Consider the following 18,771-nt stretch of genomic DNA (forward strand, 5'->3'; position numbering starts at 1 on the left):
ATCACATACACTATCACATAGGTGCATACACACACACAATGAGAGTGAGAACTTCTCGGGTTAGCTGCAATGAGAGTAAATGAGGGATACTGGTTAGGTGCCTTTGGAATTGTTCCTGGAGAAAATAGAAGTTTAAAGGCTAAGTAGCAGGAATTTGGGAGTGTTCTTGATTTGGGTTGGATATTTGTAAGAATGGTATTTACAACCAAGGAACTTCTTCAACTCCTACCACCAAGTCTATAAACTGTGTTTTACCTAATCCATAACTTCTTTGCTTCTGTTGTAGCAGATAATATGTGAAAGCCAGTCCTCCATGTGCATGATGCACCCTTTTCCCTCCTGCTTTCCCTCTACAGTGGGGTCTTCCTCCTTGACCCTATTCCCTAATCCAGCAGCTGTTTTTTTTCTCTTCTACACATCACGGTTGAGGTGTCTGCTTTCTGTGTCTTTTTCTTCACCTCTTCAATTTTAGTGTACTTTCTCTTTACTTCTACTGAGTCATCTGGAATAAGGCTCAATAAGCAGCCCAGGTCACTAAAGCCAACGGCTCTTTTGCCACTCTTATATTACTTGAAATCTCGGTAACATTCCACCCAAATGACTCCCAAGATCTTGAACTATTCTTTTCCCTCTTGACACAACACTCTTCTGGCTTTCCAGCAACCTCTCTGCCTCCTTCAGTTTGTTTCATTCAACTTTTAATGTTGGTATGACAGCAGGTTCACTCCTAGACCCCACTGTCTTCTTCCCTAATATTATTTTCCATGACTATCTCATGTATCCTCCAACCATCTGTCAATTTGGTGGACCGTGGTGGCTTGTGTGTTACTATGATGCTGAAAGGTATGCCAGTTATGATTTAAGTAAATTTATATTTCACATCTTCAGGGCAGGGAGCTTTAAGATTTAAAAGGTCAATGGTGCTTCCAGGAAATGTCAGTAGCCCAACTAAATGCCTGAGATTTTGTCATAGATCAGAGCTCTCTTCTAAATATAGACAACTGGTATATTCAGTTGCCTACTGAATTTTTCCACTTAAAAATCTTATAAGCACCTCAAATTGAATGTGTTCAGAATTAGTTTCCTAATCTATGTCCTTCTCTCCACTACACCCTGAGTCCTGGCCTCCCTAAATCTTTTTCTTGCCCAGTGTATGCCGTCTCAGGGAATGGCTCCATCCTCTACCCAGATAGATAAGTATGAACCTGAGCCTCTCATTTTGTACTCATTCTTTCCTCTCCTCCTATATCCTGTCAGTCACCAATTTCTGAATATCATTTCATCTCTACTGTAATCCTGGTGACCTAGTGGTTAAGCTAGGTTAAGTTTGGCTGCTAAGCAAAAGACTGGCAGTTCAAATCCACCAGCCACTCCTTGGAAACCCTATGAGGGAGTTCTACTCTGTCCTATATGGTTGGTATGAGTCAGCATAGACTGAATGGCAATGGGTTTGGTTTTTTGGTTTGATAACTACCTTACCAGGCTCATGCAAATTCTTACTAGTGTTCCATGTCCCAGTCAGTCACCAATTGCTAAATTTCTAAATATTTTATTTCTACTGTAACCATCCTACTAGGCTCATGAAAATAGTTCTTACTAGTGTCGCAGGTCCTCTCTCACTCTCCTGCAGTTTATGTTCTACAGTGCGAGTGGAGTGTATCTCAACATGCACATCACATTCATTCACTCCCTTACCTAAAACTCTAAAATCCCCTTCCATTTCTCATTTGATATTTCCCCAAATCCTTAAAACAGCCACAAGTCCCTACATTTCATTGTCAGTTTCCCTCCTTTTAGTAGTTGCCTAATAAATACCTGTTCAATGAATAATCGACATCTAGATAGCAAAGGAAGGGAGAATATGCAAATTATCTTACTTATTACTTGCATTATTATCTTTCATTTAAAAATTAGTCTTAAATGAAGCTACATATATTTAAGTAAAAAATTCAGTTATTATAATTCGATAAATTTACAATACATAAGCTAGTTTGACTTACTACTCTCTCAGCTGGGCATTAGAGGCTAAGCTAGCTGATTAGGGACAAAAGAAAGAATACAGCAATAAGAGTAATGGTTGAAGTACTAAAACATTATTGACAACTTTGCAGTTATGGTTATCTTTCTAAGATGTACAAATACCAATACTTAATTCAACCTCTTTCAATGAAACTAGAGCAGAGTTACTTAACCGTTTTTTTTTTTTTTCCACTATTGTCTCCTTAAGGAGCCATGTTAGACATTTTTCCCTATTCAATCCTCCCAATAAAATTTTAATAGCCCAGATACACTGTATATCTCTTTCTGTACTGAGTATACATAATGCATGCACTGTATATGCATTTGTGTTTTATATGTTAAAAGTGGACTTTTTCACCCTCAAGAACTGGTTACTGCCCTGTTGATAATGGCAATGCCTCTATTGATGTTGTGTGAACTAAATGGATTCTTTTAAGACAAGAATGCAAAATCAACAAATTAATGTTGTTGTTGTTAGGTGCCATCAATTAGTTCCCACTCAGAGCAACCCTATGTACAACAGAAGGAAACACTGTAGGGTCCTGTGCCTTCCTCATAATTGTTGTTATGCTTGAGCCCATTGTTGTAACCACTTTGTCAGTCTATCTCGTTGAGAGTCTTCCTCTTTTTCACTGACCTACTCTACCAAGCATGATATTCTTCTCCAGGGACTGATCCCTCCTGATAACATGTCCAAAGTATGTGAGACGAAGTCTCGCCATTCTCACTTCTCAGGAGCATTCTTACTGTACTTCTTCCAAGACTGATTTGTTCATTCTTCAGGTAGTCCATGGTATATTCTATATACTTTGCCAACACCATAATTTAAAGGCATTAATTCTTCTTTGGTCTTCCTTACGCATTGTGGAGCTTTCACACGCATATGAGGCGATAGATAACACCATGGCTTGGGTCAGGGCACACCTTAGTCCTTAAAGTGACATCTTTACTTTTTAACACTTTAAAGAAATCTTTTGTAGCAGATTTGCCCAATGTAATGTGCCGCTTGATTTCTTGACTGCTGCTACCGAGGGTGTTGATTGTGGATCTAATTAAAATGAAATCCTTGGCAACTTCAATCTTTTCTCTGTTTATCATAATGTTGCTTATTGGTCCAGTTGTGAGGATTTTTGTTTACGTTGAAGTGTAATCCATACGGAAGGCTGTGATCTTTGATCTTCATCAGTAAGTGCTTCAAGTCTTCCTTACTTTCAGCAAGCAGGGTTGTGTCATCTGTTAATGAGTCTTCCCCCAATCCTGATGCCACGTTCTTCTTCTTATGGTCCAGTCTCAGATTATTTGCTCAGCATACAGACTGAACAAGTATGATGAAAGGGTACAACCCTGACACATACCTTTCTTGACTTCAAACCATGCAGTATCCCTCTGTTCTGTTCAAACGACTGCCTCTTGGTGTAAGTACAGGTTCTTCATGAACACAATTAAGTGTTCCGGAATTCCCACTCTTCACAGTGTTATCTATAATTTGTCGCGATCCACACATTCGAATTCTTTTGCATAGTCAATAAAACAGAGGTAAACATCTTTTTGGTATTCTCTGCTTTCAGCCATAATCCATCTAACATCAGCAATGATATCCCTTGTTTCACTTCCTCTACTGAATCTGACGAGTTTCTGGCAACTCCCTGTCGATCTACTGCTGCAACTGCTTTTGAATCATCTTTGGCAAAATTCTACTTGTGTGTGATATTAATGATATTATTTGACATTTTCCGTATTCTGTTGAATCACCTTTCTTGGGAATGGGTACAAATATGGATCTCTTCAAGTAGGTTGGCCAAGTAGCTGTCTTTCAAATTTCTTGGCATAGACCAGTGAACATTTCCATCACTGCATCCATTTGTTGAAACATCTTAATTAGTATTCCATCAATTCCTGGAGCCTTCTTTTTGGCCAATGCCTTTTCAGTGCAGCTTGGACCTCTTCCTTCAGTACGGTCGGTTCCTGATGACTGAATATTGACCAATTCTTTCTGGTACAGTGACTTTGTGTATTCCTTCCATCTTCTTTTGATGCATCCTGAATTGTTTAATATTTTGCCCTGTAGAATCCTTTAATATTGCACCTCAAGACTTGAATTTTTTTCTTCAGTTCTTTCAGCTTGAGGAATACCCAGTGGGTTCTTCCCTTTTGGTTTTCTATCTCTAAGTCTTTGCTCATTTCATTATAATACTTTACCTTGTCTTTTTCACCTGCCATTTGAAATCTTCTGTTCAGCTCTTTTGCTTCATCATTTCCTCCTTTCCCTTTAGCTGCTATATGTTCAAGAGCAACTTTCAAACTCTCTTGTGACATCCACTTGGTCTTTTTTTTCTTTCCTTTTTAATGACCTCTTACCTTCTTCATGTATGATGTCCTTCCACAACTCATCTGGTCTTCGGTAATTAGTATTCAATGCATCAAATCTATCCTTCAGGTGGTCTCTAAATTCAGGTGGGATATACTCAAGGTCATACACTGGCTCTTATGGACTTGTTCTAATTTTCTTCAACTTCAGCTTGAACTTGTGTATGAACAGTTGATAGTCTCTTCCACAGTAGGCCCCTGGCTTTGTTCTAACTGATGATTTTGAGCTTTTCCTTTGTCTCTTTCCACAGATGTAGTTGATTTGATTCCTGTGTGTTCCATCTGGTGAAGTCCACATGTATAGTCGCTGTTTATGTTGTTGAAGACAGGTCTCCCTCATGGAAGGCTAGATTTCAAACACTGAACCTTCTTTGCCTCCTTAATTTATTATTACCTGTATATATATTTCATCCTATTTGTGTGTCTTTGACTGTTCAGAACTGTGTTACCTTTAATGAAGACAGCAGGCAAATCTTCACTGATATCCTTTGTGATTCCCAAACGGTGCCAAGGATCATTGGAACCATTGGAAAAGATGATTTTGCTTCCGTTCACATTGAAGCCGCCATAGTACTTGTTGGTGGTCTTTACTCCCTGAGCCACTAAATCCCTACTGAACTCAGGGCCAAAGACATCTGAACATAACTGAAAAAAATACCTGCAAAGAAAATGAGAGAAAATTGTAAGAGCTGGAGAACAGGGTTATGGAGTGGATGAAAGATATCTACAGAAACAGTGTAGTGTTTTTTGTTTTTTAGTTATTTTGTTTTCCTCTGAGAATCTGAGTAACTTAAAATAGCTAAAAGAATTTCTTCAGTTTAAGAAGGAAATTATTTATCTATTTATCTATCTATCTAGCCTACCTATTCCTCTTATTAGTTTCATTAGTAGTTAAGCATGAGAAGAATGTGGCCAGTAAAGTTATTCTCTATCTGCAACTTGGCCTACCCAATGTAGAGACTTAGTAAGGAGGCTGTAGTCACCACAGGCTACTGTTTCCTGGATGCCACCTATGATTTCAGAACAAGGAATGAAGAAAAGCCTATTCTTTGCCTTCCCAATGAATCTACACTTAAGCCTGTGTTGCCGGATTAGGGTCCGTGCCCTGAAGCATTCGAGCCAATGAAATGTACTCCGAGTCAGTAAAAGAGAGAAAATTAATTTATCAGATGGCACCAACACAGAGTCCGACAGCAACGCAGGCTGTCTTTGTGGAGTCCCAAAAGGCAATTTTAGATTAGAGCTTATATATGATTTTTACAAGGATTACAAGGGTCTTTGTATTACACAGATCACATGGCCAGAGGAGTTATTCATTACAAAATAATTACAAAAGACTTTTTATCAGACTAAAGAGATACATGCCAGACATCTCCTTATCAGGCTGAAGATATACGTACCGGACATCTAGGCTCTAATCCCTATGTCGGGGATAATAAGTCACATGTGGCCAGGACGGAGAAAAACAAATTCATTAAGAAAGTTATGTGAACAGGAGAAGGCAGGCAGAAAAAAAACTTAGAGGTTCATCATAGCATTAGTTAAGTCAAGCTCTCATTCGCCCATTTTGAAAAAGAGAAAACATGCTGTGGAGTATTAGGGTCACACCTAGACTAGTAACCACTGAGGGAGGAAGGATGTTAAATGCATAGCCTGCCTGGTTGTTGAAGAGGAACAGAGCACGAGGCGGTGAGAGCCAGAGACTGTCTCCAATGACTAGAAGTGTGACACAGAGCTCTTCCACACATCCCATTTCAGTTGGTCTGGCCTGGAGGGTCTGGAACCCATAAGAAAGACTGAAGAAGGGAGAAAAAAAAAGCAACATTTCCCCTCATATGTCCTAGGAGCAAAAACGATATGCAAAGGAACAAAGAGCTAAAAAGGTAGAAGGGCCTTCTCTCCACATTGGTGCAAGAGTCACCAAAAGAAGTGAGGCTACAGTAGTTATTTGCCACAATACAGGTACCTTCACCCCAGACACCATTCTTAAAAAGTGTGGTCCAGTTAATACACTGGACTTTGATTAATTCATAGCTCCATTCCTCATTAGGGAATTTGAGGGTTTGGAGACTTTGATAGGAGAAACTATAAGCTCCAAGTTCATACTTTTCCCCCAACTGTATACTTTTATCATGATTTTATCCTTCAAGGTATTTTTACATGTTATAATGTCTATGCATTTTTATGTACAAAATATCTGCACACACAGAAACTCACTTATAAATAATCTCTTTTTTGCAATTTTAAGTGTCAAATTGCCTTTAAAGTTCTTCATATTTATTAGCTTCTGTTTCTAGTGCACAAGTCTAGAGTTCAGGAACCATATCTTGCTCTATGAATGCAGTAAATATGAACAAAGGATCATTAACCAATGAGAATAAAGTTGACTAAGGGAGAGCTGTCCTGCTTGATACAACCAGCAAATCTTGGCTAACTGAATTCAAAAGAGATGGACAATTTATCTTCGTTTACTTACAACTTTGCTGTCATCATGTTACTTAACTGGATTTTTCAGTAAACACACAAAGTACTTTCTTGGTAAAAGAGTATTAAATAAAATGACCCTGTAGTGGTAATAAGTAAGACTGAGTCCACTAATGTATTTATTCTTATTAATACTCTAAAATTTATAGTCTGTTTCCTGGTAGCTACTACATAAGATATTCAGAAATCTGAGATTTGGTTCTATATATCATATTGGAATATTTTTTATTTCTCGAATTTCCATCCAGACGATTTCTCTGTTAATTTTTCACCAATTTGGGACTGGCCAGTCTGATAAATTTATTCTTCCCCTTAAATATGGAAAAGCAAAAAACCCAAAACTCTGCAATCATGGTTTCTAGTGACAAACATAATTCAAGGCAGAGCGTTTACCTGAGAGGTGTTCCAGAGAAGGGCTGGTTCTTTGAATCCGTGGTCTCAAAGAAGCCAAATTCAGTGCAACACTGATAGAACCATTGCCTGTCTAGAAAGCAAAACATAAGTTGACTTAACCAGAAATGACACTTTTTGTCCATGAGCAAGCAAAAAGCTTAAAAAAAATTTAAGTATTCTAATTTACTTGCTGCTCCTGCCCTTCTAAAACAAATTTGATCTCATCATTGCAAAGTTATTTTTGTCGTGTTCAACATTATCACACCAAGAAGTGAAAGTACGTACAATGAAAAGGAGATGCTGGTGAAAACCCCACATGCTCCTGAAGTAAAACCTCTCTAGTTCCAGGACCATCTTTATGAGCACCTCAGGTCTGTCTCGCTGTCTGTCCTCTGTTTCCAGCCTCTGTGGAAATATGCTCCTTTCTCTCTGCTGCCTCCTCTAGTTAACTCCCCCTTAGAATCTCTCAGGTCCTTCTTGGAAAACCTCTTGAAGAAGGGATGCACACTTGATGCTCCTGTCCTTTAACATCTCCTCATCCTTAATCAGGCTGGACTGCAACTTCTTCCCCAAAGGTTACCAGTATTGGTAGGATGAGTAAATAAGTGTATCAAATTGAGGATAATAACTTAGACGTTCGGTATAACGAAAGTATAACAGCTATATCAAGGATTCACACGTCTTTGAGTAATTTAAACTCTGTTTATACAGATAACATATATGTTTTATATTTGCCAAACACACCCTCTCCCACCACCCCGGAGGTATTTTCACAAGCACACCTATCTTATTTTTTTTACATGTAGATGTAAAAAATTAGCATAGTGTGCTTAGGAAAATATCTTGGGAGGGTGGGGTGGAGGGTGAGTATGGCACACATAGAAGACATGCATTATTTTCATAAAAATAAGGTAGTTAACTATAAGAAACTGTTGTACTGGAGATAGCTTAAAGTTATTATTATACTGGATATCAAATAGGCTAGTAGACTACAGAAAGTCCCTGGTGTTGCAAATGGTTTGTACTTGACTACTAACCAAAGGTAGACAATTTGACCCCACTCAGCAGTGCCACAGAAGAAAGGCCTAGCAATCTGCTTCAAAAAAGATTATCTTCAAGAAAACCCTATGGTGCAGTTCTGCTCTGTAACATATGGGGTCACTATGAGTTGAATCAACTCGAAGACAACAGGTTAGGTCATTCTAGAGTGCAATCAGTTTGACAACTGCTCTATATGGAATCTGAAGTGGGGTGAGCTATTTTCTTGGCATCAGTGACACTTGATCTATGTTGAAAAGTACTAAGGGGCACCTTTCTATATTCTGCATCTTGCAATCCTGAGTATTTGGTATTTGTGCCTCTCTTATTAAAGTGATTTAATCTGTGTATGTCCAGCTCATCAACTCGTTCACTTTCTCTTCCTGTCCTTGAGTTGTGATTCCCAAACCCTTAGTTGTCATTCTTTCATAATTCTTCAGGAGGCTTAATGCAGCCTAACAATTTGAAGAGTGTTTAATGCACATTGTTGTGCTCACATTGCTCAACACCAAAAGGAAAGTTTTCCATGTTAACCAGATAATACATTACCATACTTAATATGTAGGTAGTCCAAGGAAGGGTTAGACAATTGTTCCAACTCATCATTATAATTTGCACTAAGGCAATCCATGTGTTTACTCTTAAGGAATAAATGTACAATTTTTGTGAATCTGTCATATGGTGAACCGAGTGAAGTGTCAGTCATATTGTCACATAGGTTATCAATGTTGAGCTCATCTTGTTCTCCCTGCAAAAACCAAGATTCAAATTATCCTTATGAGAATATACATGGGATGGCTTTCAGCTCCAAATGGAACTCACATCCAAAAATTATTTTCAATGCATTAAGTGGTTGGTTTTAATTCAAATAAGGTGCAAATATTGTCTGGTGACTTGGCCTGGAGATCAACTCCTGATAACTATCAACTCGCAGAATCTCTTAGAAGTGAGTCAACATCACTTGCTCAAGACACAGGGCTCAAAAAAGCACTTGCTTTAACAAGGGCTTTTTGGTTTTTAGATCAGTATTTGTTTTGAAAGCGTTCACAGATAAGGAAGCTTTGACTGAGCGTACTCTACCTTTCCAGAGCAGTGCTAGAACCTTTGGGAGGTGTAAAAGATGATAACCAACCCTTCAAAAGGATCCGATTGAAGAAGACAACATACATACAATGTGAAAACAGTAATGAGCGACTCCAGGAATTGTGAGTGAAGTCAATGAGGACTAGAATCATGAGGAAAGGCTTCGTGAGGATGTAGGAATTGAGGTGGACCTGGAAGACTGTGTAAGATTTAAATAAATAGAGATAAGTAGAGTGCATTTGTATGATTTCACTAATATGAAGCATCTAGAATAGACAAAGGTATAGAGATTAGAGTTTAATAGTGGTTACCAGAGGACAAGAGGGACAGAGAGAGGGGAGAACCATTGTTTTGGTAACATGAAGTTTTTGTTTATGGGGATGAAATATTTGGCAGTTAGTATTGGTGATGCTTGCACAATATGATTGATGTAATTGTTTTTATTATGTTGTACATGTGAAAAAGTTTGAATGGCAAATGTTGTGTTCTTTATATTTTTACAATAAAAGTAAAACAAAAAAGTATAGTGCATTTTAAGTAAGGGGAATAATACGCCAGGAAAAGTGGTAATAGGGATGTGCAATATTTAAGAGTATGATGAAAACAGGCATGGATGTGTGACCTTGAGTTAGTTAACTGTCCAAGCCTCAGTTTACTCATGTGCTCAATGGGGATAGTAAGAATAAGATAATCAGATTAACACTTAAGTTTCCTGTAAGGATTAAATGAAAGCAGCTCTTAGAAGAGTAAGCAGAACGAAGGTTATTCAATTAAAAACAGCATTGTTAATATAATAATTATTGTATTTTTTGTTACTTTTTTTATAATTGTCATTAGTATATAGGTAACCTCATTAATAATCTTTGATGGGCAGATAACATAACCTTGCTTGCTGAAAGTGAAGAGGACTTAAAGCACTTAATGGTGAAGATCAATGACTATAGTATGGATTACACCTCAATATAAAGAAAACAAAAATCGTCACAACTGGATCAATAATCAACATCATGATAAACAAAAAATATTGAGGTTGTCCAGGATTTCATTTTACTGGGATACACAATCAATGCCCGTGGAAGCAGTAGTCAAGAAATCCAATGAAGTATTGCATTGGGCAAATTTGCTGCAAAAGACCTCTTTAAAGTATTGAAAAGCAAGACAGCACCTTGAAGTCAAAGGTGCGCCTGAACCAAGCCATGATATTTTCAGTTGTCTCACATTTATATGAAAGCTGGACAATGAATAAAGAAGGCTGAAGAAGAATTGATGCTTTTTAATTATAGTGATGGCAACTAATACTGAATATACCACTGACTGCCAAAAGAATGAACAAAACTGTCTTGAAAGAAGTACAGTCATAGTGCTCCCTGGAAGTCAGGGTGGTGAGACTCCATCACATGTACTTCGGACATTTTAATAGGAAGAAGCAGATACTGGAGAAGGATGTCATGCTTGGTATGGTACAGGGTCAGCAAAAGAGGAGACCTTCAATGAGATGGATTGACATGGTGGCTGCAACAATGGGCTCAAACACAGCAACTATTGTGAGGATGGTGGAGGACTGGGCAGTGTTTCATTCTGTTGTACACAGTGTCACAGTGGGTTGGAACCAACAATACAGCACCTAACAACATCATCAACAACAACATATGCATAACAGATCATTTGCCATTTCTACAATATTCACATGTACAGTTCAGTGACATTAATTATGATCATCATGTTGTTCAACCATCACCATATTATTATTCTTATTCAGTCAAAAGATGTATCTAACAAGAAAAATAGTGAAAATAGCTATTGACCATAGAATATGGCTAGATGATAGAATTCTTTAACTTTGAAGAGATGGAATAATAAGGAATTATTCAAAGTTTTGAACAGAGAAGTAACTTAATGAAAAAGATACTCAAGGAGGATTAACCCAGGTGGAGGGGGTGGGTTGTATTTATGAGAGCTTGAGAGAAGTCCTAGCTTTCTGTTACTGACCAAGTTATTGACTTCAAGATATCCTTTCATGTAGGAATAACCAACTGAAATGCCATAGTCCACCAGGAAAGGGATTTGGGCAGAAATGCATGACTTTTCTCGTCTCACTTGTTAAAAGTCGTAAAAGTTCATTCTTAGATATTCTTAGAAAGAAAAATGTATTGCTAGTGATATACTAATTAGGGAACTGGGAATATCTCTTCTACACACCCATTTTAGCAATCATATTATATTGTTATGGCATGTTGACACTTCTATTTCCAGAGTTTGGGGTGGGGGAGGGGTGGAGATTTTTTGTTTTGTTTTGGTCTGGTTTTCATTTGGGGGAAAAGGAAGGAAATGATCTGACAGTAAAATACTCCCTTTTGACAGAAACAGACCATGTGGTTCTAATTGGGAAAGAGTGTAGTATCTTTTCAGCTGAGCAGTACATCAAATCTTTGTTAGGCCTGGTAGACGCTGACAACTGAAATTTAGCTTCCCTATGTTTGAGAGAAGTCAGTCACTAGTTTTCACATTAACTGTAGGCTTAACTGCGTACTATGGCTTGGCTTATCAATCACACTTCACCCTAATTCCACCAGCAAATGTAGAAAAATAGAGCTAAGCCCCATTAGGTTGGGAAAGACAAGAAAGGAGCTCCCCTAGATACTTCCGACTGAATTAGGACTTCTAGCCTACAGAACTGTGAAACACTAAGTTTCTGTTGTTGAAAACCACCTGGTGGTGCAGTAGTTAAGAGCTAGAGCTGGGAATCAAAAGGTCAGCAATTCAAATCCGCTAGATGCTCCTTGGAAACCCTGTGGGGCAGTTCTACCCTGTCCTATAAAGTCACTATGAGTCAAAATCTACTCAATGGCCACAGGTTTGTTTATTTATTTACTTATTTATTATTTCCTTTATAGTACTTTGTTAAGGTAACCCTAGGAAACTACTACAAAGTTCCATGATGTAGATGCATTAGACCCAAGAGACTTGGAGCTAGGAAAACTACCTCATGGGGTATCCTGTTATGAGTCGCATAGATAACAAGGGGCAGAAACTGTGGAGCAGGACATGGAGATCTATCTTGACTCAAACCAATGTTCCTTCTCCAGATACTCAAAAAAAAAAAAAAAACCAAAACCAAAGCAAAACAAACAAAAAAACTGATTGGAAGCCAGTTAGAGTCTCTATTCTAAAGGAGGGTATGATCTAGTAGTAGGAATGTACCCAAATAAGGTAGAGAAAAATACAAACAATAAACCCCTTGCCCTTGATTCGCTTTCGACTCATAGCGACACTATAGGACAGAGTAGAACTGCCCCATAGAGTTTCCAAGGACAATAAAATAAGATCACAGATTAAATACTGGGAGTGGGGAGAAGTGGTTAAAGAAAGTAGAGCGTGCATGTGCTTGGAGCAATGAGGAGAGATTTCAAGGGGGAGGTGGCTTTTGAAATGCACTTAATGTATTTTGATGGGAATAGGCATGAAGGGCATTCAAGAAGGCTAGAGTAACATGAGGAGAAAGGAGGTACAGTTGAGTACCTGTTACGAATTGGATAGCGTTTCCCCCCAAAATATGTTGTAAATCTTAATCTTTGTCTATGGTTATATTTCCATTTGTGAATAAGTTGTGTTTGTTATTTTAATGAAGTACGGTTAGGTTATGTTAATGAGGATTAGGTTATGTTTGTTATGTTAATGAGACAGGATTAGGGTTTATCTTAAATCAATCTTTTTTGAGATATAAAAGAGATTAAACCAACAAGGGAAAGAAGCAGAGATGGGAGAAGAATGATGCCAAAGCACATAAGGATCACCCAGGAGCAGAAGCTCAAAGAGATAAGGATCTTCCTCCAGAGAGAAAAAACCTTCCTCTAGAGCCAGCAACCTGAATTCGGACTTCAAGCCTCCTAAACTGTGAGAAAATGAATTTATCTTTGTTAGCGCCACCCACTTCTGATATTTCTGTTATAGCAGCACTAGATAACTAAGACAGTACCAGAGCAGCAAATTGTAGAATTTGGCTAGAACATAAGTTATGAACACTGGAAGAAGGGGACTTCCTATAATGTCAGACTGTACATATGTTGTAGTAATTCATTCTGTTGAAGAAGAAGAGTTTTTTAAGGGTTCTTTAGCAGGGAAGGATTTCTGCATGGTTAGGAGATCAGACTGCTATCAAAAGGTCAGCAGTTCGAATCCACCAGCTGCTCCTTGAAAACTGGGGGCAGTTCCACTCTGTCCTATACGGTTGCTATGAGTCAGAATCAACTCGATAGCAACAGGTTCGTTTTTTTGTGCTTTAGGAAGATTGATCTAGAACTTTATAAAGGAAAGAGTGGGTTGGAGAGAGACAGGAGACTGGAAGACAAACTGAAAGCCCTATTAAGGATCTGAATGAGAACAGGGGAAGGATAACAATGAAGGAGGGCATGGCCCAAATGGTCTGCCTTCACCAGTGTTTCCCCAACACATAGCACAGTGCCTGGCACTAAAGTGGTACTCAACATGGGAGGCTGGAAGCAAGGGAGGAAGAGAGAGAAAGACTGTGAGAAGGAATGCAGAGAAAGAGGGAGGGAAGAAGGGAAAGTGTTAGAAACACTGCCCATTAGGACCTTGGGAACTTGTATGAGATGTTCTTAACTCATGATCATCAAGGCTTACACAAACAGAAAAAGTGCGTGTAAAAATTGCTGAGCTCCAAGTAAGATCTGTAGTCTAGTTAACCATATTTCTACAATGTAGATTGGTTTTTATAATGTACTATAGTTATATAAGATACTAATATTTGATAAAACTGGATGAACGGCACATGAGACTTCTCAGTATACTTTATGTAATTGCTGGTTAGTACATAATTAGTTCAAAATAAAATAATTTTAAAAAATGTCAGTGCAAGTTGCAAATCATTTCCATTTCCTTGTTCTATCAGACAAATTTTCTTGTCCTCACTCCCTTTGGCAGGTTACCAGGCTGGGTTAGAACAGAGTGACCTGTGGGGTGAGGCTGCCTTGGTTAGGTACTTCAGTTTCAGGGACATGTCCCTTAATCTCTGACGTTCTTAAAAAAAAAAAAAAAATTCCCTAAACTCCCAAAAAGTTATTTTTCTAGTTATTCCAAAGTTCACAAATTTTCCATTTCAAAACCTGTCTTATTCCATGACCCATTGCAAAAAAGCTAAAAAAAAATTACATTCAAATTTTCTTTTAAATTTCCTGCATCTGAGATTTATTCCAATCCCAAAATTCACCATCTCTTACTCTTCAGTCTACACAAGACATAATTCGATTCTTTTCTATTTGCTTATAATTGGTTAATTGTTACTATTCAATAGGTCTATTTCAGGGTAATCATACTTAACAGGATAACTTTCTCAAGTTCTTGAAGTAAAAGATTATAATGAAATAGTTGAATTCTAGCCTACAGTGAATCCATTATTCTATTATTTTGAAAGAGTTTCTGAGTACATTTTGAATAAAAGATGAGTAAGAAGAGGAAGTTGTTGGAGTTTAAGATAATTTGGTAGCTCACATGTTTCATCATTTAGTTTGGTACTCAGACTGGAGGCATGTATGCATGATTTTAATTTTTAAAACAAACACCTAAACATCTGTCTTTACAACTAATTTATCACAACTAGACAACTACTGAATGCCTGCTTGAGATTTTCTTTCTTTTTCCATAACTTTTCGCCCATTTCTTGCTTCATTTTCTTACCTTAATAATTTTGTTAATCTGTTTACGAACAAAGGAATGAACAATACATATCATATTCACCATGAGAAAGGCTGTGTCCTTTGGTGAGTTAATTTTAATAGGTTCACATAACCTGCGGTAGAGAAAATAAGAAAACACGAATGAAGTCAATTTCACTTGAACTTCAAACCCCAAATATTGAAAAAAGTCCAAAATGAACGAATACTAGATTTCTTCAGAAATTTTATACTGTGGAAGGAGAAATAAGTTATGGTCACTACTTCTAAGTTTTCAAAATACATCTGTGAAAATAATTCCATCCAGCATTTGTGTAACAATACTGTTATCAAAATACTTCCATTTTAGTCAACCCAATGAACCACAGAAATTCTGTGACCATTTTGATCAAGAGTTATCTCTGAAAAATTAAGATCATAGGAGACTCATTTTTTAAGGAATGATTCTGTAATATATAATTAATACAGATTAAAATGATATTTAATGCTTTTTCCAATTATACTAGACAACAATATGCATATATTGATCCCATTCCTATGCCACCACACACACACACACACACACACACACACACACACGCATGCATACACACTTATTCTATATTAGCAGGTCACTAACACTGAAATAAAGATGCCGAGGAAATCTTAGATTATAGGGAGGGATCACAAGGACTATCTATTTTGCCTCTGACACTTTATTTCAGCCTACCCAAGGCATATAATGTTTACAAATAGTCTGTTGTGTTTGAATCTTGGCCTCTCCCCATAGCTGTTAGCATGGCATGGAGTTCTGCAGGGATTCTTTCCCCACCTCCAACCTTGGGAAAGGAGCCTAATCTCTGAGCCCATCTGTTCTTTGGTGATGGCTGGGGACATGGTGCCTAGCAGTGTGAGTAAATTGTGAAGGAAGAAGAAATAGCTCAGTGTCAGAAACCTAGTAAATACACAGTGAGGACTGAAAATACCTCTCCCTTGACAGGGGACTAACCAAAGCACAATGACAGCATTTAGGTCAATGAAATTTAGGACCCAAAGAAGAAAGGGCAGGAGGAGGTCACTGCCTGTCTTAGTTATCTAGTGCTGCTACAAGGGAAATACCAGAAGTGGATGGCTTTAACAAACAGAAATTTATTCTCTCATAGTTTAGGAGGTTATTGTTGTTAGATATCGTCTAGCCAGTTTTGACTCAAAGCAACCTTATATACAACAGAACAGAACACCTCCTTGTTCTGTGCCATCCTCACAATCTTTGTTATGCTTGAGCTCATTGTTGCAGCCACTGTGTCAATCCATCTCATTCAGGGTCTCCTTTTTATCACTGAGTCTTTATCAAGCATGATGTCATTCTCCAGGGACAAGTCCCTCCTGATCACATGTCCGTAGTACATAGGAAAGTGTCTTCTAAATTTCTCGACATGGTTAAATGAACACCTCCAGTTCTGCAACCATTTGTTGAAACATCTCAATTGGTGTTCTGTCAATTCTGCACACTAGAAGTCCAAATTCAAGGTGCCAGCCCCAGGGGAAGGCTTTCTTTCTCTCTGTAAGCTCTGGGGGAAGGTCCTTGTCATCAATCTCCCCCTAGTCTAAGAGTTTCTCAGTGCAGGAACCCTGGGTCCAAAGGGTGCTATCCACTCCTGGCTCTTCTTGCTTGGTGGTGATGAGTTCTCTCCCTCTCTGCCTGACTCTCTCTTTTGTATCTCAAAAGAGATTGAATCAAGATACAACCTAATTCTATAAATTAACGATTATAACCTAGAAACTCTACAGGCAGTCCTATTCTGTCCTATAGAGTCACTAAGTGTTGGAATTGACTCCACAGCACACAATAACAGAAACAACAATCTACCAAATAGAGGAAACCTAGAAAGGAGTGGATACTGCCTTTTCAGATACAGCATGGGGGGAGGAGAGGTGATGTATCCTATTCTAAGATGATATCTCTCCAAGTAGCAGGAAGTCTTCAAAGACTGGGTTGTGCTCAGAATGGAAGAAATTTTGAAGTAAAAGAGCTGAACAGAAGATTTAAAAGGTGGTTGGAGAAGACAAAATAAAGTATTGGAATGAAAGATGCAAACACCTGAAGTTAAAACCAGAAGGGAAGAACATACTTGGCATTTCTCAAGCTGAAAGACCTGAAGAAAAAACTTAAGACTCACGTTGCAGTATTGAAGGTTTCTATGGGCAAAATATTGAATGAAGCAAGAAGAATCAAAAGAAGAGGGAGGAACTACAGAGTCACTTTACCAGAAAGAATTGGTTGATGCTCAGCCATTTCAGGAGGTAGCATATGATCAAGAACTGACAAGTATTAAAGGAAGAAGTCCAAGCTGCACTGAAGGCATTGGTGAAAAACAAGTTTCCAAGAATTGACAGAATACTGACTGAGACGTTTTAACAAATAGATGCAATCTTGGAAGTGCTCACTTATCTATGCCAAGAAATTTGGGAGAGAGCTACCTGAGCAACCAACAGCAAGAGATCCATATACATACGAATTCCAAAGAAAGGTGATCCAACAGAATGATGAAATTGTTGAATGATATCATTAGTATCATATGCAAGTAAAATGTTGCTGAAGATAATTGGAAAATGGTTGCAGCAGTACATCAACAGAGAACTGCCAGAAATTCAAGCTGGATTCAGGAGAGGACTTGGAACCAGGCATATCATTGCTGATGTCAGATGGATCAAGGCTGAAATCAGAGAATACTAGAAAGATGTTCATCTATGTTTTGTTGACCATGCAAAGACAGTTGATTGTGTGGATCATAACAAATTATGGATAACATTTCGAAGCATGGGAATTCCAGAACACTTGTGCTCATGGATAACCTGTGCGTAGACTAAGAGTCAGTGATTCTAACAGAACAAGGGGATACTGCTTGGTTTAAAATCAGGAAAGGTTTGCGCCACTGTTGTATCTTTTCAACATAATTATTCAATCTGTGTGCAGAGCAAATAATCCAAGCAGCTGGACTATTTGTACAAAAACATGTCGTCAAGGTTGGAGGAAGGCTCGTTAACAACCTGTGAGATGCAGATGACACAACCTTGCATGATGAAGTGAAGAGGACTTGAATCACTTACTGATGTAGATGAAAGACCATAGCCTTCCTTACGACTGCACCTGAACATAGAGAGAACAAAGATACTCACAACTGGAACCAATAAGCAACATCATGATAAATGGAGAAAACATGGACGCTGTCAAGAATTTCATTTTACATGGATCCACAATCAACACCCATGCAAGCAGCAGTCAAGAAATCCAAGGACACATTGCATTGCAAATATTGGTTGCAAAATTCCTCTTTAAAGTGTTAAAAATCAAAGATGTCACTTTGAGGGCTAAGCTGATCCTGAACCAAGACATGATATTTTCTATTACCTAATATGCATTCAAAAACTGGATAATGAATAAGGAAGATCCAAGAAGAATTGATGCCCTTGAATTATAGTGTAGAGAAGAATACTGGATATGGCATGGATTATCAGAAGAATGAACAAATCTGTCTTGGAAAAACTATAGCCAGAATGCTCCTTCGAAGGGAGAATGGCAAGACTTGTTTTATGTACTTTGGACATGTGATAAGGTGGGACCAGTCCCTGGAGAAGAATATCATGCTTGGTAAAGTAGATGGTCAGTGAAAAAGAGGAAGACCCTCAAGGAGATAGATTGACACAGTGGCTTCAA

General features: G+C 38.1%; 1 protein-coding gene across 1 annotated transcript in view; it reads right to left on the bottom strand.

Annotated features, from left to right (window-relative positions):
* The window catches only part of LOC101346308 (thymus-specific serine protease-like), a 42,905-nt gene that overhangs the window by 4,671 nt on the left and 19,463 nt on the right, over positions 1-18,771 (bottom strand). Inside the window, exons 5-8 of the mRNA XM_023731204.1 lie at positions 15,079-15,190; positions 8,851-9,049; positions 7,264-7,354; positions 4,781-5,044 (exon numbers count right to left, since the gene is read on the bottom strand). Coding sequence (XP_023586972.1) covers positions 4,781-5,044; positions 7,264-7,354; positions 8,851-9,049; positions 15,079-15,190 — 666 coding nt within the window. The remainder of the gene's footprint in view (positions 1-4,780; positions 5,045-7,263; positions 7,355-8,850; positions 9,050-15,078; positions 15,191-18,771) is intronic.

This window comes from Trichechus manatus, unplaced genomic scaffold (genome assembly GCF_000243295.1).
Source record: "Trichechus manatus latirostris isolate Lorelei unplaced genomic scaffold, TriManLat1.0 scaffold00041, whole genome shotgun sequence".
NCBI classification, from domain to species: domain Eukaryota; kingdom Metazoa; phylum Chordata; class Mammalia; order Sirenia; family Trichechidae; genus Trichechus; species Trichechus manatus.